Source organism: Eschscholzia californica, unplaced genomic scaffold (genome assembly GCF_041429995.1).
Source record: "Eschscholzia californica isolate CP2 unplaced genomic scaffold, dmEscCali1.0.p SCAF_2, whole genome shotgun sequence".
Lineage (NCBI taxonomy): Eukaryota > Viridiplantae > Streptophyta > Magnoliopsida > Ranunculales > Papaveraceae > Eschscholzia > Eschscholzia californica.
The window spans coordinates 12,186,741-12,213,164 of NW_028238309.1; the positions used below are offsets into that span (position 1 = coordinate 12,186,741).

Consider the following 26,424-nt stretch of genomic DNA (forward strand, 5'->3'; position numbering starts at 1 on the left):
GAGCCAAAAATGGCGCCCAGGTTTGAAACAAATACTCTTTCTCTCATCTTCTTTTGGAAGCTATATAACAGTGAAGTATAGAGAGAGAAAGAGAAAGAGATAGAGAAAGAGCTAGAATGGAATTTCTTAAAGATGGAAAGGAGAAATCAAGGTGGATGCGATTTTCTGTAGAAATCAAGAAATATTTTATCTTCTCTGGAAAATCATTTTGCAGATTAAGAGAGAAGATTTTATTCTATTTTAGAGAGAGAGAATCGACTGATAGAGAAAGAGAGGAGATTCAATCTCTTCTCTGAAGATCACTAATTTTATTTGGAGGATGATATTTTTATAAGAGAAATCAGTGGGGGAGGATTCAGATTTGCAGAGAAGAAAATAGAGTAGAAAGTTGGAGATAGAGAGAACTGTAAATAGAGAGAGAGGGAGAGGGGCCAGTGTTTTCATTTTCTTCTTTTAAAGAGAGAATTGTAGAGAGAGGCAGAACACTATAAATTATCTTCTTCTTCTTTTACAGAACTTAGTTTTGGTGAAAAGAGAAATAAAGAGAGAGTACAGGGGTTCTTAAATCTTTCTGTGAGAGAGAGATTAAAATGGGTGTTGCTTTGAGTTTTTCTTTGTATCTTTGTGAGAGGGATTCGATAAAAAATCATCGCACTCCGTCATCTTTATTATCATCTCTCATTAGCATTTTACCATCTTCTCACCATCATCATCCTCAGTAAGGAGCAACTTGGAGATTTTTATTTGGTGATCTTTCTTCACCTTTACATTTGATTTTGTAATAAGCTCATTTGTTTACAATTTCCATGATGATGATCTTGTGTAGCTAAGTCTCTATCCGACTAAGGTTTATGAGGAAGTCTTAACATATCAATAGTGAAACTCTTTTCATGCCTTAATATCTTGAAATGTTTTAACCGTAGTAATACTGAATTCTATGTTTCGATATACGAAGATCTCTTCATTAGCTATGCTTTATAGTTCATGATTCATGTTTAGAATACATCTTTAACGGGTCATACTTGCAAATTGATAGTTAATAGTTGCGTCTTTGACATTTCGAAACTTTGAGTTTGCACATTAGTGATTCGGCTTTAATTTGATTATTTTCCGAGAATTGGTATGATAGGTTACCAATACTTGAGTAATACGAGAGATGCATGATTATGTGTCATTAGTATGTGTTAAAAGATAGCTAGCTTAAACTCTTTAGTCCCACTCTGTTGAGTTAAAGATAAAGAAGCAAGTGGAGAGGCTATATATTTATCTCTTTCTTTGCTTCACAAAACAAAGCTTGTCAATGATCAAAATTTTAGCTAGCTCCAACTCTTTAGTCTCACGCCTTTTGGGTTAAAGATAAACAAGCAAGGGTAGATGTTATATATGAGCTCTTACTTTCTTCTCAAAACGAGGCTCTTTGAAGACCAAAATTTTTTTAACCCTCAGTCCTGGGATCATATAAACTTATGTTGGTGATTGGACGGATGAGACGGGCGCTCGGGTAGTAACAGTCGATCGGACAGCGGGTAGCTAACGAACGGGTATAATGGGTCGGGACTCGGGTAGGGCCTCCTATCCAATTCCCAGTTAGGTATCTCTAATAATATATAGCATATCTAGACCCTAAATGAAACTGGGCCCCTGGTGGTGGGGGGCTAGTGCGGGCGCCCTGCCCGCACCCCAACCACACGTCCCTAGTCGTGAGTCGATGGCATGAACTCTGCAAAATTTCTAAATCTCTTAGGTGATTCCGAAATGGCGAAAGCCATATGCTCAATTTACATACAATATTAGAGACTTACGGAATTTAACCATTTTCCTAATTCATAACAAAAACCATCTCAACATCATCTTTAGTTTTATGAATAGAAAATATAAAAAATTATATAGATTTCAAAAACTTGAATGTCCCGAACCAATTGACAAACGATGAAGAGAGATATGTATGTAGATATGTTGAAGATCATAAAAACAAAGAAGTGGATGTTTGTTTTTTTGTAAGGTTGAAACTAAGTTGGGAACTTGTATGCTTAACTCTTTGAGATAAATATGGGAGTGTAATCTTAGCCTTTGAAGAAGGTTTGAAGATAAATTTGGGAAGTATAATCCTAACCCGTGGAGACAAGTTTGGGAGATGTATTCTTAGTCATTGAAGATGAAGATATATTCTAAGATAAATACCATCTTTCTTATGATATAGCTTACGTAATGAAGTGCTACTCTTCTCATCGGTAATTTACCTTTACACAATGTTACCTCAATAACACGGTGTGATTAAAAGGAACATTTTCTTATTACTTGAGACAAAACTCAAAGCTTAGTAACTAGTGTGATGCCTGCTTATTGATCATTCGCAGTTGATTGAGGAAAAATGCGGATAGGAAGGCCATTGGCAGGCTTGGGCAGTGGATCACACACTATTCTCTCATTATCATCTATTTTCTCCCATTTGTACCTTCTGACTAAATGGTACATGAACACCAATATCTCTATCTTGGCATACTCCTTCCCAGGGCACATCCTTGGCCCTCCACCAAATGGTACATATGTGTATGGTGGTGGCCCTGTTCCCTCGAACCTTGATGGGTCAAACTTGTCCGGTTCTTCAAAATATTCTGGGTTTTTGTGGGTCGAACTGGCATTCCAGTATAGCTGCATTCATAATCAGTTTAACATATAATTAATTATCTGTAACGGAATAATGAAAAATTCGTCTAAATTTTTTATGCAGATCATATGTCATAAATGAAACAAAGACAAACAATCAGTTATCTAATTCAAGTCAATTCAGATTTCAAGTCAGACTTAAAAAAAATACAAATCTTATCTAAAATTTACATATGATCCCATATTCTTACAGTACCATTGGTCTTAGAGCAAGTCCAACTAGGGGCAGTAGGGACCCTAAATTCAAATTTAGGGCCCCTCCCCCTAGTCCAACCACAGCCGACCCTTAATTAAGGGCCGGATGAACTCCCCAACAAACCGTTGGGGAGCTCCCAACGGTCATGTTGGGGACCACATCTAACCGTTGGATGTGATCCAACGGCTAGATTTGGTCGTTGGATCACATCCAACGGTCCAAATTTTTTTTAAACAAACTAAAATTAAAAATTTAACAAAAACCCAAACATTTCTTTAAAATCCAATGTGTCGTTTCCCGAATAATTTTTCAACTTTAGAAAAAAAAATATTATTTCCAAAATAGTCAGAACAAGTGTTTCGTACATACACAAAATCACACAAGTTCTTCGCACTCCCACAAAAAATCTACACACGTGTTTCCAACATGAACATATTTAGGACCCCAAGAGAAGCTGAGGCTGGAGCTGAATTGTAAGAGCTGACGTGAGACTGTAAAATCTGGGTTAAAAAATGGTTTTTAGGGCGTGGGACAGCCTATGATTGGACTTGCTCTTACTAACCAAGAATAACAAAGAAATTGGGTCTTCATTCTGTTCAACAATAAAGTATTAAATTATTATATTTTTTGGAAGATGGTATTAAATTATAATAGTGCTATTAATGAAATGAAGACCAACCTTCCATCCCTTGGGGACTGAGAAACCAGCATACTCGAAGTCATCTATGGCCTCTCTAAAGGCACCTTGAAGAGGAGGTGCCAATCTCCACACTTCACATATCACATTCCACGAGTACTTCATCTTTTGTATATCTTCCCAATTCAGCAACTCTTCTTCTCCTTTCCCCTTTGCTACCTCCCTTTGCTCTTCATTACCAAAAAGATAAAGCTAATTATGTTAACCATTTACTACTCTTTAACTTAATTGTGGATAAGATAATGGTGTTGAGTATGTGTAAGGGAGATGCTAGACAGCTAGAGTGACTCAGAGGGTGACCAAAAGGGTGACACAATGACGTGTAATCCCTTTATTTGAGGCCACTCATGGAAGTTATGGACGAAGCGAAATGGCATAATCCATGTGCAATTTACACTCCTACCTAAACTTATGTAAGTATTTTGTTTAAAGCGTAGAAACAAAGCATATTCTTCTTTCTGTTAAGAAAAAGAAACAAATTCGTTCTAGTTAAAACTAGTTTACTAAAAAAGAAAAAGCAGGAGGAGCATAACATAATATATGTACCTTTGAGGACTTCATTATAAATATGAGGAAGTTCAGCAAGATACTTGATAATGAATGTAATGGCAGCACTAGCACTATCATGACCAGCAATTAGCAACCCTAGTATGTAATTAGCAATCTCCGTCTCACATATAAACTTCCCGCTTTCATATTCAGTTGAAAGCATACAAGACAATATGTCTTGTGTTGATGAAGCTTTCTTCTCTGATAAATCTATCTTCCTTTGTTGTATTATGGACATTAGCTCCTTTCTAATAAAATTTGAAGCTTTTATTCCACGGTTATATGCCATCCCCGGTAGATTTATTGGTATCGAAATGAGTCCAGACGTCATATGGGCGAACGGAATAGCCAACTCGTTGACACGGGTCGTGTCCTCCATGTTCAACATTACCTTACAAGCTACAGTAAAGGTGTATTCTTTAGATAGAGGAAACACAATAACTTCTTTCTTGTGTTCCCAACATGTGTCAAAGTGTTTTCTTGCTATTCTATCCATAATAGGAATATACCTGTTGAAAATAATTAGTTAACATCAACATTTATACTGGTATCAGAGTTGATCGAGAAAATAATACGAGTATCATTGTATCTAACAGAGAAGCAGATTGCAATTAATTTATTGCCTAAAGTTTAATTTATAGGATTCTTGAGAAGTTTTTTTTTCTTTTACTTGGTTGTGAAGTTTTCTTCCCTAGCTTGTCAAGATATTTCATAGTTATCTAATATCAGGAGTTTATAGTAATTAGGGATATATTTTTGAAAGTAATTAATAAAGTTTCTACTTGTTTTATATCTATTTTGGCTAGCCTTGAGAAAGACATGAAGGTTCTTATCAATTGGTAATTGGTATCATATAGAATACACTCATACAACTCACTTTTGAACTACTTCCGTTTTCCTTAAAGAAACCTCGTTTATGGTACAAACTCGAAAATAGAAAAACAAAAATTATGGAGAAGCAATTGGATGAATTGGTGGGAAGATGATAAAACTGACGGTAAAGCTAGGGCGTGAAAAAAAATCCGAGAACACGAAATTCGTCATAGAGACACGAGTCCGTTAGTGCCCAGAGGTACCCGAACCTCGAAAGCCGGTTTAGCCCGACCGACCTGATAAAATAAACACTTTGGGCTCGATCGAGTTTTGAAGTGCTACCCTACATTCCGCCCAAACTGATCCATTAGTATATGCCCGACATAACTCTCTTAATAATGCCCTCCATTTATCCTATACCTATGTAATTTTGTATATGTCTATGATATATTTACACACACACATATATATAGGGGAGCGGACCCAGTGTAGACCATAGGCAATACCCCAGGCTGGAATTTTGGAATTTGTAAGAAATTGAAGACAATTCTGACTGAGTTTTGGTTTAGTGGTCAAGTATTTACCTCTGTTCATTTTCTTTCTTCTAGCTTTAGGTTACAACCAATTTACAAAATGACCCCTAAATTTTTCCAACTTCTAAAATAGCCTTTTTAAATTACTTTTTTGTGATTTATTCTTTTGTTTTGGTAGATATTACACATTATTTTAATACCAATTTTACCTTTAATTTTTATTTCTATTAAAGATAAAGTTATTATGAGGGAGAATAAGAGATGTGGTATTTTTTATCCTCTCTCTGAAGTCGTTATCTTTTCTTTTTATCTTTCCCTTGGACAAGCCGAGATTCGCTTGTAGAATTTTATTCGACAATTTCTCTCCCTCTCTCTCTCTCATTTTTCAAACAACTATCTACTTTATTTCAAGTAAAAAAATCAAAATTTGTATATATATATATATATACACGTAATAGTTTGTAAAAATCGTACACATATACATAAGATCTATATTTTTTATAGTATTTTAAACTTGCTCCGGCTAGTTCAAAATCCTGGTTCCGCCCATATATATATATATATATATATATATATATATATATATATATATATATATATACTATAGCTATACCTGTATACATAATAATATACATTACTACGTATAAGTGCGGTGGTGGACCCGGTAAAAAGAACTAATAAATCTTTAGACATTAAATGTACTTTGAAGTTGAAAATTCGAGACTCGATCGTCTGATACCTGATAAACTCGAAAAGTTTGATGGGTTTAGATAGGTTTTAAACATTAAGATTTTTGAAATAACCCCGCGGCTAGGTTTGAGAGCCCAAATGAACAGGGAGTTTCGAAGCCCGACTAGCTCGACTCAGGGCCAACTTTGGCCCAAAACCACTAAAACAGTGGCTTTGAGCCCCAAGTTTTGGGTGGTGTCGTGAGGGCCATATATTTAGAAATATATGTAAAAAGAAAATGCAAATTTATTATATGAAGTACTTATTGCCTAGTAGGTAACCTACATATGGGAAACTCAAAAAAGTTTCAAGTTCAATCTGCCTAATCTACGCTTGTATTTTTATTTGAGTTTATAGCCCAAAAAACGGATCCTAATAGGAGATATAGTCCTCTATAATCCTATAAAGAGTTTCAAAACCAAAATAATAATATAAATGGATATCTAGTCCATTTGGTCTCATCTAGAGAGAAAACACAAATCCCTAGATTACCAAATAAATCATAATTCCTAATCTAGCCTTCCTCATATATTTTAACTGATTTATCTTCAAAATCCATAAAGATCTTTATGCGAACTACAATTCCTCGTATTTTTATGTTTCTGTTTTGACGAAGGCGCTTCTCCTCCATACCGCAGTTGATGATGAATTACCAAGTGTTGAAGATGAAGACGACCCAAACATAACTGCTGTCGAGATCATCCTTGAGGCAATGATGTTGCCAAGGAGGGATAAATAACAGAGAAAACAACTGCAATTTAGTTTGTCAGGGTATTTTAATTAGTAGGATTCTTGTGAAGTTTTTTAACTTCATTATGAAGTCTTTTTCCCTTATCAAGATATTCCATAGTTTGGTTCAACAAAAAAAAAAAGATAGTCCATAGTTATATCATAGTCGGAGTTTATAGATTGAAGTCTAATTAGGAGTCCTAGTTGATATTCAATTAGGAATCTTAGTCGAAGTGTAAATTGTCAAGATGTAAGCCTGTATATGTGGTACTGAGTTCATAGTAGTGGGAGATACTTTTGAAAATAATTAATAAAGTTTGTATTCGTATTAGGTCCCTTTAGCTGACCATGAGAAAGACCTGAAAGTTCTTATCAATTGCATATTAAAAAGATAATGTGAATATATGAGCTAATACCTTTGTAAAGCTTGAGGTTTCAAAAACTGAGGTAAGAACTGTTGACGCAGAATCATCGTTGCTTCTTGACTGGATATGTCACGGGGGAAAATTTTATCGACGGATTTTGGCCACCATGCGTGGACGACTGTACCCTCATTCGAGAATAAGAATTTGTTACCGGCTTGACCACACAAAACAGCAAAAGATTCACCAAACAGCGAAGTTCTGAAGATTTTTGTTGAGAACTTGTTCATTCTATCTGTGACGAATTTTTCAGGCGTACCCTTTAGCCCATAATTAAAGAATTCGATACTTTCACCGATTATCGGCCATCCTGTTTTCCCTGGTGGGTACTTGGAAGGATCTACTGATGATGATGGTGATTGAAATTTGGTTCTAAAGGAGATGATTGTGATGAGAAGTATAGTTAAAGAGGGAATGAGGATAGAATATATTATCCAGGGAAGCTCCATGGGGTTTGCTGAATGCAAGTGATGATCAAGAAGATGAATGAAGAGCTATAAATAGAGTTGATGACCTTATAATTGACAGTTAAAAGTAATAAATGTTAGGAAAGAGGCTTTTTGAGATAGGTGATTAGCTGGGTAGAAATTTATATTCTATCATTCATTGTGGATCCACACTCATAACTATTATAATTATGAAATGACATGATACAAATTACTAAACCATCATGTTCAATAAGAGTGGGTGGGCGGCAAAAGTGTTTGCCAAAAAATGGAAACCTCCTGCCTACCCCACTGTCTAGTTGTTTGCTATAACCGAGTGAGTCCTTAATTTGAGCAGGAGGACAGTTTTACTTCAACATCAACCCATTAATACGAGCAACCCTCTCACCTACTTGAAATATATTTCCCTGTTTCACAACCGTTCTTTTTATACTCCGTATTGCTCAGTTGCATTCATGTTTTTCTTTGGCCACCGCTTTGGGGAAAGCTAAAAAGTTTCCGGAAAAGACGGTGAAAAACCAAAAAAATTCAATCCAAACGCACCTTTATCTCTCTTCTCTCTCTTCTCCGGCCAACTCTCCCTCTCCGCCGGCCGGCAGGCTCTCTCTCTCCTCTCCTCTCTCTCCTCTCCTCTCTGTCTTCTCTCTCTCTCTCCTCTCCTCTCTGTCTTCTCTCTCTCTCCTCTCTCTCTTCTCTGTATCTCTCTCTCCCTAAGTTCCGACGAAGGGAATGGTTTTCTAGACGAAGGTCCAGATCGCTTGGAAAACCAGACGAGGGTTCCGGCGAAGGGGACTCTCCTTCGCCGGAACATTGAAAAAAAAATAGGAAAGATTGAGGAAAGAGAAGAATGAGAGAGAAGATAGAGGAAAAAGAGAGAAGATATAGGAAAGAGAGGGATGAAGAAAGAGAGAGAGATGGATGACCGGAGTTGTTGTCGCCGGAGATAATGGCCTTCGGAGTTGATGTTGGTGAGAAGGAAGATGGTGAAAGAAGAAATGGGTAGTGTTTGAAAGAAACAAAAAAACTTGTTTCCACCCAAAACTTATTACCCTGAAAACTTTGTTTATTTCCCCAAAACACTGCCCTTTTTTTGTTGTTGTTGAAAGCAGTGCATTCATGTTGACAACCCCCAAAGTGTTGGCTGAGAAGGACAATTATACATGACATCTACATATAAAGAAAAGTATCTCGTTGTGTAATTGTTGCAACAACATTATTGTGTAATAATTTTCTTTTGTTTTTTATAATTTGAAAGACACGCGAATAGAATAAAGTTTAACTTTTTTGAAACAAATATGGAGAAAGAATTTTGAATTTGAAAGAACAAACATAATTAATTAATTAGACTACACACTCCAAACTAATTTAATTTAATTCAGCAACACTAATGGTGTGTTTGGATGACGGAATCATGAATCCGCGGATTCATGAGTCCTTGGGATTCATGATTCCACGGATTCATGAATACAAGTAATATTTTTTGGTTTGTTTGGCAACTAATAAGAATCTTATAATTTATTATTATTTAAGTATTTTTTCACGAAATTTTTTTTTCAGGAAACTTTTTTTTTCGAGCATCATTTTTTCTTTTGGGAAAAACATGGTCTCTATCAAGCAAAAAAATGTTTATAAAATTTCAGTTTTCGGAAAATATTTTTCGAGAAAAAAAAATTGGGTAAAAAAAAGGATTTGGTGTAAAAACAGTTTTTAAAGGAAAAATCTGTTTTCTGGAAAAAGAAATTGGATATTCGAAAAAAAACCTATTTGGGGAAGAATCGATTTTCGGGGAAAAAATGATTGTCGGAAAAATCAAATTTTGGGAAAAAACGATTTTTTGAAAAAAAAAATGATTTTTTAAGAAAAAAATAATTTTCGGAAAAAAATGATTTTTGAAAAAAAATATAATATACTTTTATCACATAAAGCCTAAAGGGAGTATAATTTAAGTTTTGTGATCTGATGATATGCACCCATTTATGAATGGCACTTTATTGATGACTTTTTCAAAAGATTTTTAGATGACATTTTGCAACTCTGTTGCTATTTCACATGCTTTGCCATTCCGAAAGGCATTTGCAAAAGCATTTCGACTATGCAGAAGTCGTTCTGGTGGGGTAAGTCCAAAGGAATATGTACGAAATCTTGGTCTTCCATTTGTAAGCCAAAAGCTTTGGGAGGTCTGGGTATACATATTCCGGAACTCGACAATAAAGCTATGCTTAGTAAGCTTGCTTGGAGGATGAAACGGAGCCCAATGCTATTTGGGTCAGATTCCTTAAAGCCAAATATTTCCCTAATAATGAGAACCCAGGTCCAGTTAAGCCACATCACTCTTGGATGTGGAAGACTATCAGGAAGCAATTACTTCAGATTGAAGATTATATTACATGGGAGGTACACAATGGAGAGAATATTAATATTTGGACTGATAGAGGGATTCCTGACATCCATACTCCTCCAATCCGGAGTTTTGACCCTTCGGTAACTAAGGTTGCTCAATTGATAAGTAATAATGAGTGGAATGAAGAGGCTCTAAACGACCACTTTGATAATAACACTAAAAACCTAATTAAATCCATCCCCATTGATATGTCGGGGATGGATCAAAGAATTTGGACGCTTACAAAATCAGGAAAATTTACAGTTAAATCCATGTATAACTACCTTTGCACTAGTATGAATTCCCCCCATCCACTAAACCCTAATTGGAAATTTATTTGGTCTCTCCCTACTATTCCCAGAATAAAAAACTTCATTTGGAAAATTTGTACGAAATCCCTACCAGTGAGGGATATAATCGGTAAATATATTAATAATATCTTGGTCTGTCCTAACTGCATTGAAATTGAAACTATTGAGCATGCTTTCCTCCACTGTACTCTTGCAAGGAATATCTGGTTCTACTTCAATATTATATCTGAGAATATTATGAATGTTGCAGAATGGATTTTTACATGGGAGAACACCCCCTCTTTCAAAGAACCTTCATATCAGAATCTGCTTGCCACTATTCTGTGGATCATCTGGAAAATTAGATGTGATCACTGTTTTCAATATGAAATTAATTCTCTTCCAAAAATTATTAATATGATTATAGCTTTTCCTAAAAATACAAATACCACTCCTAGCATAAAAAACCAATTGCAAGGAAAATGGAACCCGCCTGAACCAAATTGGCTGAAAATTAATGTTGATGCTTCATTTACCAATGTGAACGAAATTACAGGGATCAGTCTTATTATCCATGACTCTGGTTCTAAATTTATAGAAGCTCATACCAATGTTACGAGAAGTAGAAATAGTGAAGAAGGCGAGGCATTGGCTATCCTTGCCGGCCTGGAATGGGCGGTAGAGCATGATTATAAGTATATTATTATTGAAAGTGATAATATTAATATCATTCAGAATATTCAGAACCCAAAGCATGAAGTTCAATGGCAGTCTAAAATTCATTTGCGGAAAATTCTAGAGATTAAACGTCAGATCCATAAGGTGAAATTCAGTTACACTTGCCGAAGATTCAACACTCCAGCGGATAAGCTAGCTAAATGGGCCAGAAAGAAGAAAAAATCGAAGACTTGGAGCAGAATTCCTTACTTTATGATTTCCTTGTATTGTAATGACTCTTTATTAGCTTAATAATATTGTATCTCTTAACAAAAAAAAAAAAAAAAGTTCACAGCCGATCTGCCTAATAATTATTTTATTTATGTGACAAACACAAGGTAATAGGCTGTTTATCTTGTCAATAACAACTCCAAATTCATTAGTGGACACAAAGCTCACTTGCCTGTTGTGAAGTGTACAACATCTCTGAGAAAAAAAAACAAATACTATTGGTTGGTCACCACTCAAAAAACTGCATTGTGAACAACATAATCTTCTTAACTATTATTGAAAGCGACACTATTAGGAAAGAAAAAAAAAAGTAGTTTTAACAATAACGTATTGAATTCATCACTATTTCATTTGGTACAACAAGAAGAAATCCAACTTCAATTTGTGAAAACTAATGTGTTGTCGATGTATGTATTCACAAAAGTTGCTACAATATAAAACAACAAATAAAAAATGATCGAGAAACTTATAAATTAAGAAGGCTACTGAAAAGAAAAAATATGTTATGATATTCTAGATTGCGTCCTCTTTGTACATCGGGTATAACTCAATTTGGAAATAATACATAAACAAAGTATCTACCATATACTATTGTCATGGCTTCAATTTCCACGTAATTTAATTCCACAAAATAGTTTAATTTTAATTCTTTGTTTCGTGTGATTCAGTTTTTCCTGTGATTTAGTTTCGATTGTACCCAGAGAACAGTATTTTAAACTATTCGATAATTAAAACCTCATTTCTCCTTCATATCTTTCGTCAAAACTCATTCCCGTATAAATATATTTGTGTAGTTTTACCTAGCGCTTTTTATCTAATTCATTCTGATGCGTGGAGTCATTCTCCTGAGGAAGCTATGTCCAAACATCGTTACTATGTCATATTCATTGACGATTACATTCGTTGCACATGAGTTTATTTGCTGAAAAGTCTGAAGTCTTCACTCATTTTACTAATTTGTTTCAACTGATAAAAACTCAATTTAATACAATAGTTTGTAACATTAAATCTGATAACTGCGGGGTATACCTAACTAATGAGTTTTGATCTAAAGTTAACAAAAAAGGTATTCTTCAACAACTTACACGCCCTAACACTCCTGGGCAGAATGGTATAGCAAAACAAAAAAACTGTCATATTATGTCTGTAGAATGTTGCCTTCTACGTAGTACGAGTGCCTCTAAGTCCTTTTGGCATTTGACAGTCCTCCCAACAATCTATCTTATAAATCGAACACCTAATAGAGTATTAAATGGCAAGACTCTTTTCTATATTCTCCAGCCGGATAGCACCTTATTTACCATCTTACCTCGTGTCTTTGGATACACGTGTTTCATTCAGAATCGTAGCCTTACATGTACAAAGCTTGATGATAAGGCTATTAAGTGTTAATTTTGGCAAGAAGAAGTAAAGTTCTTGGGTCATGTTATCAGTCGACCCTTCTAAGGTCGAGGCAGTGCTTAACTAGAAGCAACCTACATCAGTGATGGAGGTTCGTAGTTTTCTGGGTTTGGCTGGATATTACAGGCAGTTTATGAAAGGGTTTTCGAGTAGTGCAGGTCCTTTGACTAACCTAACTAAGAAGGAAGTTTTGTTTCGATGGTCTACAGAGTGTGACCTGACATTTCAAGAACTAAAAACGAGGTTGACTACTGCACCGATTTTGACCATTCCTGAGACCGGTGTTTGGTTAGTGATTTACACTGATGGTTCAATTCAGGGTTTGGGTTGTGTTGTTATGCAAGGTGATAGGGTGGTTGCCTATGCTTCGAGGCAGTTGAGCCGCATGAGCGAAATTACCCAACTCAAGACTTAGAGTTGACAGCTATAGTGTTTGCTTTGAAAATTTGAGACATTATTTTTACGGTGAAAAGTTTGATCTCTTTACCGACCATAAGAGCCTCAAGTATCTATTCTTGCAAAAGGAGTTGAACACGCGCCAACGCCGATGGTTAGAGTTGATGAAAGACTATGACTTCTCGCTGCAATACCACCCGGGTAAGGCTGATGTAGTAGCTGATGCATTAAGTCGACAACCGAGAGGTATCATAGCCGCATTGATGATGAATCAGTGGAAGATGTTGGAGGATGTGGCAACATATGACATTGATATGTTTGGGTCAGGAGTTGACTCGTTATTCCTAGGTAGTATGGTTGTTAGACCATCCTTGCTTAACCATATTGTGGATGCACAAGTCAACGATGAGTGGTGCCAGAAACAGGTTTCGTTAATGCAAAAAACTGAAACTAAGTTCAGTACAGGATAAGATGGAGGATTGAGATTCCGAGGGAGGTTATTTTTACCGGCAGATCCGGTCTTGAGACGGGATATATTAGACGAGGCACATCGGAGTAAGTACACTGTTCATCCTGATGGTAACAAGATGTATAGAGACTTGAAGAGGCAGTATTGGTGGTCCAGAATGAAGAAAGATGTTGCTGAGCATGTAAGGAAGTGTGAGGTGTGTCAGATGGTGAAAGCAGAAAATCGACATCCGTTGGGACTTCTAGAACCGTTGCCTATTCCAGAATGGAAATGGGAAAACATATCGATGGACTTCATCACAGGTTTACCGCGTTCAAGTCGAGGCTTTGGCGCCATTTGGGAGATAGTTGATAGGCTAACTAAGTCTGCTCACTTCCTGCCCGTTAAGACGACGGATAGCGGAGATCGATTGACACAACATTATATGAAGGAGATAGTCAGGTTGCACGGAGTTCCAGTGTCTATTGTGTCAGATAGGGATTCATCCTTTACTTCTCGGTTCTAGAAGAGTTTCCAAGCTTCTATGGGAACATCGATTACACTTTAGTACTGCCTTTCACCCTCAAAGCGATGGGCAGACAGAGAGAGTCAACAAAGTACTCGAGGGTATGTTACGGTGCTCGATACTAGATCTTGGTGGTAGTTGGCAAGATCACTTGCCTTTGGTGGAGTTCGCATGTAATAATAGTGACCAATCTAGCATTGGCATGGCTCATTTTGAGGCATTATATGGGAGGCCTTGTCGATCACCATTATGTTGGACAGAAGCAGGAGATGTTAAACTAGAAGGACCAGAGGTAATTCAGGACACTTCTGAAAAGATTACGTTAATTCGAAGTAGGCTTTAAGCAGCTCAAAGTCGTCAGAAGAGTTATGCTGACAAACGACATAGGGATCTGGAGTTTATCGTCGAAGATGAGGTCTTGTTGAAGGTGTCACCTATGAGCTTTGATAAACTTAGTAAAGTTTCATTAGTTGATATATTGTTACTTTTTGAACTTTATGTTCGATACTATTTGTCTCCTTGGATGAGTATATCGTATATGTTTACTGTTTGCGGAGAAATGCTTTAAGTTTAGGTTTTCATGGCAGCCGACGTGGAAATCTGGATTTGGGGTGTACACTCATAACATCGTTTAATGTCTGTGCAATGGACATAGTGATACCTAGTATATCTATATAATAAAACAGAAGGGAAAACGATGACTGGGACAAACATCCTTTTTTAATAAAGGATATTGTCTAGAAGCCCTTCTCAGAATTTAAAATATAGTCCTTCGTAGAAATAAAGTTACCTATTTAAATAACAATAATCTTTTCCTTCTTAGAAATAAAATAACTAATTTAAGAAAAAAAGAAACAAATTAAATTTCAAGAGTTAAAAAAGAAATTAAAATCTCTCTCTCTCAATAAAATAATAACTAATTTAAGAGAAAAGAAACAAAAAAATAATAAAAAAAATAATAACTAAATTTTTTTTTTGAAATAACAGCCATATATAACAAAACCCGATTACAAAGTTAGACGAAACAAAAAAAGAACAAACAGCACAGGGGCCACATTGTAATCACTTTAACAACAGAGGGCTAAAATCAAATAATAACTAGTGGAGGGGTAATATCGAAGCAGCCAAAGCATGCGCGTCCTTGTTCTGAACCCTAGGGCAATAAAGGAGCTCCAACTGTCGCCCATTAGTCCTCACACGTAGACTCTCGATCTTGTCCGTTATTCTCCAAGGAGGGACCAGATCAACGTCTCTTATTAATTCCATTAAAACCTTAGCGTCCCCCTCTATTATATAAGAGGAGAGACTCATTTCTTCAGCTAGGGTTATACCCAACTCCATGGCGGCGATCTCACTATACATTGGAGAAATTGGCTCAATCAATCTGGCTCTGGAGTTAAGAATTTCTCCATTAGAGTTTCTTACTACTGCTGCACATGAAGCAGACGTTGCTCTAAAAGCACCATCGAAGTTTATTTTAAGTCTACCTTCTGGCGGAGGACACCATTGTGGTTCCTGCACAGAGTGGTTAGTATTAAAAGTAGAAGGGGAAGAAGATACGTACCTTAGGGATTCAGTAATAGTCCACCAACATCGTTGCAGATTCGGAGATTTATTTTGGAAGTGTTTTTCATTCCTTACCTTCCACCAATTCCACAACAGATAAGTTATCATATACCAGTATTTTTGTCTACTTTCTTTATCTTTTAGCAGATTAGAAAGATTTCTAATCGGATCTGTTCTTATTTCATGTAGATCAGTAATACCTGCTATATGAATCAGTTTACCAAACGTAGGACATTCACCAAATAAATGTTCAATACTTTCCAGATTGCCCGAGTTACACATCTTGCATGTCTGATCTAAGTGAGGGATTCTGATCCCTATGTTGGTAAGTGTAGGTAGTCCCTTATGAATTAACTTCCAAATGAAGTTTTGGATTTTTGGTTGCATTTGATTCATTTTCCAAAATTGAGACCAAGGAAAGTCATGTGCTTTTATAGTTAGGACTGGATTCATCTTTATTTTTGTGTAAAAAGATTTAGAAGAGAAGTTCCCACTTTCTATAAGGCACCAAATAAGTTTATCACATGGATAATTAGAATGAATAGGTATATTGATTATATTGTTTGCCTCTGCTTCATTGAAATGCCTGCGTATAAGAGCCAAATCCCATTCATGAGTATCCTGTATAATCAGTTGAGAAACATATATTATATTATGAGGTAATGTGTGATTATTAGATGGAATATTATCAATCATATTAGGTATCCAAGGATCATTTCTAATGTTAATCGAACTACCATTAGCTACATGATAAATAATATTCTTCCTAATTGTATCTTTAGTATGATTAATGGCTTTCCAAAAGTTGGATGATCTAGCAGTAGGTCTGTAAGTCCAAAAAGACTCATTCTTAAGATATTTAGCTTGAATTAGCCTAACCCATACCTCATCTGGATTAGTAAGAAACTTCAAGGTCATTTTAGCAATTAGGGATTGATTAACCTCATTAATAGTTCTAATACCTAAGCTTCCTTTGTGTTTGGGACTGGCTATAATATCCCAATTAATAAAATGAAGCTTTCTCTCTGTGATGTCATGACCCCACCAGAAACATCTCTCAATTTTATCAAGATGATTAGCTACTCCTTTAGGCATAACTTGGTAACTGCAAGTGTAAGTACAAAAAGAGGCTAAAATAGATTTAATTAAGGTGGTCATACCTGCCTGAGATATGAATTTTTGCTTCCACCCAGATAAAGAGTTCTGGAATTTTTCAATGAGACACTTATAACTATCTATTCTATTATCTTTTTTGAGTACAAGGGCCCCAACATATTTCTCTCTATCGGTCATAAGAGGCGCGTGAAGCTTGTGGACAAGTTGCATAGTAACATTGGTGGGAACTCTTCTGCTGAAATACAAGGAAGATTTAGAGTAATTTATCTGTTGCCCAGAGAAGCTGCCATAATGTTCCATAATCCGAATAACAGTATCTAGATTATCAAGATTAGCTTTACCAAATATGATAAGATCATCAGCGAAAAGTAAATGTGTAATAGTAGGAGCAGACTGATTGATCTTATAACCTGTAAATGTACCTTGATTCTCATAGTGATTAAAGAGGAGGGAGAGTGATTGTGAGGATAATATAAATAGATAGGGCGACAACGGACAACCCTGTCTAAGGCCTCTAGTGGCCTGAAAGTCCCCAACAGTAGTGCCATTAATCTGGATGTTGAACCTCGCAGTCTTAATACACGACATAATGAGATTCAGAATCCGACCATTTAACCCTGTTGCCTTGAATACTAACTCAAAGAAAATCCCAACTAACTCTATCATAGGCTTTAGCCATGTCCATTTTAAGCGAGAAGATACCTTTCTTAGCTTTTGACCCATGCATCGAGTGAAGAAGTTCCTTGGTGATTATGATATTATCCATAATTTGTCTACTAGGAACAAATGCATTCTGAGTCCACATGATACCTTCTTCTAGATATGGTCTGATTCTATTGGCTATAATTTTAGTGATGAATTTAAAGACCGAATTGCAAAGGGATATCGGTCTATACTCCGAGGCTATACTCGGATTCCTCGTTTTTGGAACTAAGGCAATAGTAGTAAAATTTAAATGAGGATCGATCAAACCTGTTGAGAATGCTGACTGAATATATGTAATGAGATCATGACCAATAACGTCCCAATTATGTTGAAAAAAGAAGCAAGGTAAGCCATCGGGTCCCGGACTTTTGATCGAGCCCATTTCCATTACTACTGTTTTAATTTCCTCATCCGAAGGGATCCTGGAGATATCAGCCAGTTGTTCGACCGAAAATACCTTATATGCATTAATTACTTCGGCCGGCGGTTCTGAAACTTGAGTCGCCGTAAATAAATTCTGAAAAAAGCCAATAAATTCTTGCGATATTTCCTCGATGTTACTGGTAGACTGTCCATTACTTAACCTAAGTTGATGAATTTTATTCCTCTGTTTTCTAACAGACATGGCGATATGGAATGCTTTGGTGTTCCTATCCCCGTTCTGAACCCATTTAGATCTCGTTCTTTGTTCTGCTTTGGTTCTTTGAATGTTTTCCAAACAAATTAATTCTTCCTGAATTTTTCCCTCTATATGTAGGATAGCTGAATTCGAGGGCAAAGATTGTATGTCAAGAAGTCTTTTTCTCAAAATACTCATTCTATTTTTAATAACCCCAAAAGCTCTTCTGCTCCAATGTTTTATAGAAAATCTTAACTTGATCAACTTTTTCTAGAAAATTTCCTTCTGAATTTAACCATTTTTCTTCAAACGTCGGTTTATAGTCTGCATGTTTTGTCCAAAAAACCTCGTACCTCGAAATTTTATTGAGAGGTTGTCCTTCAACTGAAAGTTTAAGTAATATCGGTGCATGATCGCTATTATAACGGGGTAAATGAAAAACTCCCGCTTCCGGATATCTTGTTAACCAGTTTGCGTCACATAGCACTCTATCCAGTCTTTCTTTAGTTAAATGATGGGTCGCTTTATTGTTTGTCCATGTGAATGCAGGTCCATTACAACCCAGGTCCAACAGGTTAGCATTAAGGATGAACTCTTTAAAATTAGACATACACGGAATATTAGAATGACCACCCCATTTTTCATTATTACTACAAATAGCATTTAAGTCTCCAAGACAATTATAAGGGTTAGAAATATTCTGTATTCGGGTCAGGAGACAATTCCAGAAATTTGGTCTGTCTCTAATATTTGGCGGTCCATATATGCACAAGATGTCCCACGGTTCAGTTGAGGGAATATTAACCATAGCATGAATAAGATTGTGTGATGTATGATGAATGCCCATGTGTATGTCATCCTGCCAATGTAGAAGAAGGCCTCCACTACGGCCTACCGACGGAACAGAAATATACTTAGAAAGATTTGCATTAGTAAAACAATTCATAGGTACATAATAAGATAATTTAGTTTCAGAGAGAAAAACCAAAGACAGTTTAGTCGCTCCTAGGAACTGATTAAGTGTCTCTTTTGTCGGGGTGTTCCCTAGTCGCCGACAATTCCACGCTAAGACACTCATTGATTCTGCGGCATTTGGGTTGCCGGGACCCTTTCATTATTACCCACGACCAGTTGGTCTAATGATCTTCTATAGAACTTGGAAGATCTATCTTCATCTGTTGTCATTTCTTCATCTACATAACCTTCTGAACTTTGTGCACCAGAATGTTGTCCCTGTACATTAACAGAATTTCCTGAAAAAATGGCATTAGTATATAAACCCGTCACTCCATATGAAGTTTCTAGTCCTATTTTCTTCGTTTTAGACAATCTTGACAACAATTCACCAAAATTAGTATTAATTGAAAAGTCTGGAATCACTTCAGTGCTCTTGGACGGCAAGTCAGACTGATTTATGTTATTGGGAGCACTGATCAATATTTTATCTTGACCAAAGGAATCAAGGTCCTTTGTTTTATTTCTAGCAGTAAAAGGAACTTTGAAATCCTCATTATAAGAAGGAGTCATGGCTTTAGTCACTTTGAATCGTTGTTCTACGGATATATTCTGTTTTGATAAATCGTTTAGGGTTAACATTGTGGGACAAAATTTAATTGTATGTCCAGTCAGCCCACAAGAGAAGCAGAATCGAGGGAGTTTCTCGACCTTAAGAGGGATAGCCACTATTTTGGTGTTAGAGAGTTTTAGATAAACTCTTAGAGGTATTGGCTGTTTAAGACTCAATTCTATACGAACTCTAGCGAAAACACACCATTTCATCGCCTCCTCAGAGGTAGTAGGAATGAAGTTACCCAACGGTGCTGCTAACCGATTCACTATAGTACTGTTGAGATGACTAGGCGGCAATCCGTGCATTTGAAACCAAAACCATGCCGACTCAAAAGTTTGATCTCCTGGCATAACATCATGAGTACATTTCTTCAGGATTGTCAATTCGTCTTGGATAACCCAAGGGGAACTGTCAAAAGCTAGATCCAGTTCTGTAGCCGTGAGAAACTTAATTAAGAAAGTATTATCTTTTATCTCGGATACATTAAATCTATTTGGTCCATGAATGACCCTCGATAGTCTCGTTAATGCCTGATTAATGTCAATTTTCCTGTCACTCTGAAACCAAACCACTCCATGTTTGACAATATCCATCTCCCAAGGAGGCAGATCTTCCACATCAACCAGGGTAGGAGGTTGTTCCTCTGTAGTTAAAGCAGCAAATTTCTGAATAAACTGATTACTTGGTTCCGCCATTGCAATGAGAAATCAGAGAATTAGATTAAAGGATTGAAATGTTGAGGGAAAAGCACGAAAAGAGAATAAAGAAACAAGGAACTCCGAAAGAGTGACAAAAGATGGAATTCCCGGCTTAAAACAGCCTGAATTCGAGAAATTCGAATTTCAAACCCCAAAAACTGCCAGTAACCGCAACAAAAAGTGAAAATAACCGAATAACTGCTCTAAAAAAACCAATTGCACCACCAAAACTGGTGTAAACCGATGACTCTAATAACTATCTCCACCCGGGAACAAAAATCCTCTAATTTTTCTCTTTTGTTTGTTATCTGAAACTAAAAAATAATAACTAATAAAAATCTCTCTCTCAATAAAATATATCAATAAAGTTCGTAACATTTGATTGGTACAAGTGTCCGTGCCCTAGCGCACGGGATATACCCTAGTATTATAATATATAAGCATATAATTTGGAGAACCCTACTTTCTCTAATATGTCAATTACATAACGATGTGCTACTCTTGTAAATTATATACCAATGTTTGCCTTTATGTTCTAGATTTTGTGTTTTAAACCTCAGGGTTACACAATGTTACCTCAATAACTAGTTACGCCTGCTTATTGATCATTCACTGTTGATTGAGGAAAAAGGCGAATAGGAAGGCCATTGGCAGGCATGGGCAGTGGATCAAACACTATTCTCTCATTATCATCTATTTTCTCCCATTTGTACCTTCTTACTACATGGTACATGAACACCAATATCTCTATCTTCGCATACTCCTTCCCAGGACACATCCTTGGCCCTCCACCAAATGGTACAAATGTGTACGCTGCTGGCCCTCTTCCCTCGAACCTTGATGGATCAAACTTATCTGGTTCTTCAAAGTATTCAGGGTTCTTGTGGGTCGAATTAGCACTCCAATATAGCTGCATACATAATCAGTTTAATATATAATTAATTATGTGTAATTGAATAATGGAAAATTTGTCTAAAATTTTCATGCGCATTATATATCACAAAAACAAACCGTAAGATATTTAACTCAAGTCAATTTAGACTTCAAGTAAGATTTCATGTCTAACTTACAAGAAAAAAAAAATGCAAATGCCATCTAAAATTTGCAAATAGACCCACATTTCTTACAATATATAGGTCTTACTAACCAAAAATAACAAAGATATTGGGTCTTCGGCTTGTTGAATAATTGGGTACTAAATTATATTAGTGATGATGAAATGAAGACTAACCTTCCATCCCTTGGGAACTGAGAAACCAGCATAGTCAAAGTCATCAATGGCTTCTCTAAAGGCACCTTGAAGAGGGGGTGCCAGTCTAAACACTTCACATGCTACATTCCATGAGTACTTCATCTTTTGTATATCTTCCCAATTCAGCAACTCTTCATCTCCTTTCCCCTTTGCTACCTCCATTTGCTCTTCATTACCAATAAGATAAAGCTAATTATGTTAACCCTTTACTACTCTAACTTAATAGGAGTAGTGGATAAGATAATGGTGTTAACAATGTGTCATGCCTTAATTGAACTCCACCCATGGAAGTTATTAATCAATTAAGTATAGTTTATGTTCAAATGAATGCGTATTAATGAAATTAAGTATTTTGTTTAAATTTAAAATCCTGGTAATATTTTGAAAAAAAGTTCTAATGATATTAAACTCATGGTTTCATCTTATGACTTTATAGTGGAAAAAATAGAACAAAAATTAAGGGGCTGGAAACGGAACACTCTTTCTCACGCCGGTAGAACGATTCTTCTGAAGAGGGAATTAGCTTCTATCCCCATTTATTTTCTTTTGACAAATTTAGCTCCTAAAGGTGTTATAGATAATATTGAGAAACACCAAAGAAACTTTTGGTGGGGTCATGATACTGAAACCACAAAGATGCATTACCTGAACTGGAGAAGACTACAAGCTAGTAAAGAAGAAGGAGGTCTTGGCATTCGTAATATGGGATTTGTGAATAAGGCTTTGGTGGGCAAATTGGTGTGGAGGTTTGTTACAGAACCGGATGCACTTTGGGTTAGGCTACTTAAAGCTAAATACCTAAGGAATTTAGACTTTTGGAGTTATGAAGCCAAATCATCATCTATGACCGCTACCTGGAAAAGTATGTTATTGATGAGAAAATTTATCAAAGAGGGGATGTGTTATTCGGTGGGAGATGGAAGGAAAATTAGAATTTGGGACGATCCTTGGGTACCGAATTTGAGAGGGTTCAAGCCCGGAAAAAAATATGAAGACATGGATCTCCAAAATTTATTCTTGGTGAGGGACTTAATTGATGCTTCGGGGTCTTGGAAGAGGGAATTAATAGAGAATATATTCGATGAACTTTCGGCTCGTGCTATATTACAAATACCATTGAATGGAAGAGGTGTAACCGACAAATTATTTTGGATTCATACGGTGAAAGGTAATTTCTCCACTAAATCTCTTTATAAAACAATCGAGACAGCGAATCCTTCATCTTCGCATAATACGGAACTGCCATTGAGTATCACTTGGAACCAGTTTTGGAAGAAACTAAATATAATGCCAATAGTAAAGTTCTTCTTATGGAGACTCCTCCATAATGCATTACCTACTAAGAAGAGAGCACTAAGATTCAATCACGTAGAATCCAAGCTATGTCCATTATGTGATGAAGAAGACTAAGATATTGATCACTTGTTCCGCAAGTGTAGAATTGCTAGAGAAGTTTGGAGTAGTCGACCTTTGTTGATTCGGCTAGATGGTGTTGAAACTTTTCAGACTAGTTTGGTTAGTTGGTTGTTGGGAGATGAGGATGAGACTACTATACACTTGAGAGTTTATACGAGTTGGTTTTTGTGGAAAGCTCGTAATAAGAAAGTGTTCGAGGGTACGACTCCGTGCATAAATTCAATTGTCACTCAAGCTTTGAACCTGTTAAGAGAATATACACTTTCTGAGCCTAATCATGAAATCGAGGTGAGAGTTTCTGACCATGTGAAATTGGTGAAGTGGGGTCCCCCTCCTTTAGAATCAATGAAATTTAATTTTGATGCGGCGTTTAAGGAAGGGGTCGCGGCAATTGCAGTAGTTTGTAGAGACTATGAGGGAAACTTTGTTACAGCCTGCACAGAGATCATCACAGTTTCGAACGCATTAGTAGCTGAAGCAATGGCGGCTAAACTAGCCATTGCTCGAGCGAAATCATTACATAGTTGGAATTGTGTTATTGAAGGAGATGCAATGGTTGTGACTGAAGCTTGTTCAAAATCAGATGAAGACCCTCCGTGGAGGATCAGGAATGTAGTATCGGAAATACAATCCGAAATTGCAATTTTTGAAATTTCAATATTGTCCGCGCAAGATTAATGAAGTTGCTCACTTATTAGCTAAGTTCGCTCTTAATGAGAATGTAACTCAAATTTGGGAGGTTCCTAATACCCCTAATTGTGTTGTAAGTCCATTGGCGACGGATAAAGCCAATATTTTGATTTAATAAATAAATTCTAGGCATATGCCTACTTTCATAAAAAAAAAAAAAACTCATGGTTTCATATTTTCTTTTCAGAAGGTAGAAAAAAGTATCGCGCACGAGAGAGTTCTTAAAGTTATACACTAGATTCTTTTTCTGTTTGTCATTGTAATTTTGTCCATTGTTTTGTTTTTGTTGTGTTAAAAGATTGTTATAGAATGGCGACAATTTGGTGTTGTTAAGATCTCCGAGGCACTTTCAACAAAAAAAAATCCACCAGCCGTTGGTGTAACAGTTGGGCACTCCTCTTAATCCCATGAGGTCGTGGGATCGAGTCTCGGTGGAAGCAGTTACCATCAAGATTTATCCTATGTAATTTAGGCAATAAATAATGTAATAATTTATCAAGCTTTAGGCCTCTTTGTTGTCGGGCTTTAGGCCTCTTTCATTCTTGGTTTAAATTAGGCGGTTGTCGTGCTTATTACATCTTCAAGATGCACCAATGCCTTGTAACGACTAACGTAGATCGTAGTCGAATTCTCAAAAAAAAAAAAAAAAAAAACATAACAAAAAAAAAAGATCCCCGAGGCATATAAATCCAATACACGAAGTTCTACGTATTGATGAGTCAGGATGAAGAATTTTAATGCAATAGAGATCAACACACTTGCGGACTTTCATTATTGACGTAACCTCACGATTCGAGGAGTAGAAAAAATTGTATACGCACCTAAAAAGGCGTCCCATTGTATTACTTATTCTTTTGCTATTACGATCAGGAACAATTTCCGTGTCTCTTCTAAAAATTCTTCTTACAAGTTTTCTCTTAATGGGCAATATGGTTTTGATGGAGAGGACAAGGAACACCTATATTGAGCATTGAACCAAGTTCAAAGATGTGGATGATTTCCAGAAAGTTGGTTGTTGCTAAACCAACATCTTTTGTCCAACCAAAAAAACTAGCTAGAAAGCAAAAAACAAAGCATTAATTGAATGCTAACAAACACCCTCTAAAGTAGGCAAGAATTAAGCCAACACCAAACTCATATTTCTAGGGTTTCTTCTTCTTTCTTTTAAGGAAAAGAAGCAAGTTCTTTCTAGTTAAAAACTAATTCCGCTTTAAAAAAGCACGAAGAAAGCAGGGGGCATAACATAATATATGTACCTTTGAGGACTTCATCATAAATATGAGGAAGTTCAGCAAGATACTTGATAATGAATGTAATGGCAGCACTAGCAGTATCATGACCAGCAATTAGCAACCCTAGTATCTTATTAGCAATCTCCATCTCACTCATCAACTTCCCACTATCATCTTCTGCTAAAAGCATATGAGACAATATGTCTTGTGTTGTTGAAGCTTTCTTCTCTGATAAATCTATCTTCCTTTGCTTTATTATGGACACTAACTCCTTCCTAACAAAATTCGAAGCTTTTATTCCACGGTTAAATGCCGTCCCTGGTAGATTTATTGGTATCGAAATGACTCCAGATGCCATATGGGCGAACGGAATACCTAACTCATTGACACGGGTGGTGTCGTCTACGCTCAAAAATACCTTACACGCTAAAGCAAAGGTGTAATTTTTGGATAGAGGAAACACAACAACTTCTTTCTTGTTAGCCCAATATGCCTGCAAGTGTTTTCTCGCTATTGTATCCATGATAGGGATATACCTGTTGAAAATAATCAATTACCACTAACAATCTATCATGGTATCAGAGCAGATAAAAAAAAATAATGCGAATATCATAGTATTAGAGCTGATCAAGAAAATAATGTGAATATATGATTAGTACCTTTGTAAGGCTTCAGGTTTGAAAAACTGAGGTAACAATTTACGCATTTTCTTCGATGCTTCTCGATTAGAGATGTTTTCGTAGGAAGGAAACATTTTATCCACGGATCTAGGCCACCATGACTCGACCAGTTTACCCTCATTTGAGAATAAGAATTTGTTACCAGCCGGACCACATAGGACAGCAAAATATTCACCAAACAGTGAAGTTCTAAAGATTTCTGACGAAAACTTGTTCATTCTATCTGTGATGAACTTTTCAGGCGAACCCTTACGACCAGAATTGAGGAATTCTAGACTTTCGCCGATTATTGGCCATCCTGTTTTCCCTGGTGGGTACTTGGAAGGATCTACTGAGGATGATGGTGATTGAAATTTGGTTATAAAGGAGATGATTGTGATGAGAAGTATAGTTAAAGAGAGAATGAGTATAGAATATAGTATCAAGGGAAGGTCCATGGGGTTTGCTGAAGGCATGTGATGATCAAGAAGATGAATGATGGGCTATAACCTATAAATGCTAAGAAAGAGGGACTCTAACTAGCTAGGCACAAGATCAACTTCCAAGCTTGAGTATTTTTGATATAGGTGGGTTGAAATTTATATTATATCTTTGCATGTGGATCCACACTCATGTTCACTAGGGGTTGGGTGGGCTTTCCCCATCCATATTGGCAAAAATGAATATTCCATGTTGCAGGAGGACTGTTCTACTTTAACATTGAGACAATT

General features: G+C 36.4%; 3 protein-coding genes across 4 annotated transcripts; all 3 read right to left on the reverse strand.

Moving 5' to 3' along the window:
• Positions 1-2,126: 2,126 nt before the first annotated feature.
• LOC147556271 (beta-amyrin 28-monooxygenase-like) lies at positions 2,127-8,082 on the reverse strand. The gene is made up of 4 exons (XM_086664102.1): positions 7,330-8,082; positions 4,107-4,618; positions 3,543-3,730; positions 2,127-2,652 (listed from the first exon to the last, which is right to left on the reverse strand). Exons 1-4 carry the CDS (start codon positions 7,782-7,784, stop codon positions 2,341-2,343), a joined length of 1,467 nt encoding a protein of 488 aa, XP_086520228.1. The 5' UTR covers positions 7,785-8,082; the 3' UTR covers positions 2,127-2,340.
• A 10,299-nt stretch (positions 8,083-18,381) lies between these two features.
• Positions 18,382-19,254, reverse strand: LOC147556272 (uncharacterized). The gene has a single exon (XM_086658603.1). The coding sequence runs from the start codon at positions 19,252-19,254 to the stop codon at positions 18,382-18,384; it is 873 nt and encodes a 290-aa protein (XP_086514729.1).
• A 1,519-nt stretch (positions 19,255-20,773) lies between these two features.
• Positions 20,774-26,424, reverse strand: LOC147556273 (beta-amyrin 28-monooxygenase-like). Of its 2 annotated transcripts, XM_086664104.1 has the most exons (5): positions 26,245-26,420; positions 25,694-26,203; positions 25,059-25,570; positions 21,676-21,863; positions 20,774-21,354 (listed from the first exon to the last, which is right to left on the reverse strand). In XM_086664104.1, exons 2-5 carry the CDS (start codon positions 26,167-26,169, stop codon positions 21,043-21,045), a joined length of 1,488 nt encoding a protein of 495 aa, XP_086520230.1. In that variant the 5' UTR covers positions 26,170-26,203; positions 26,245-26,420; the 3' UTR covers positions 20,774-21,042. The 2 variants fall into 2 exon arrangements, with proteins under 2 accessions (XP_086520230.1, XP_086520229.1); XM_086664103.1 differs by having other exon boundaries at positions 25,694-26,424.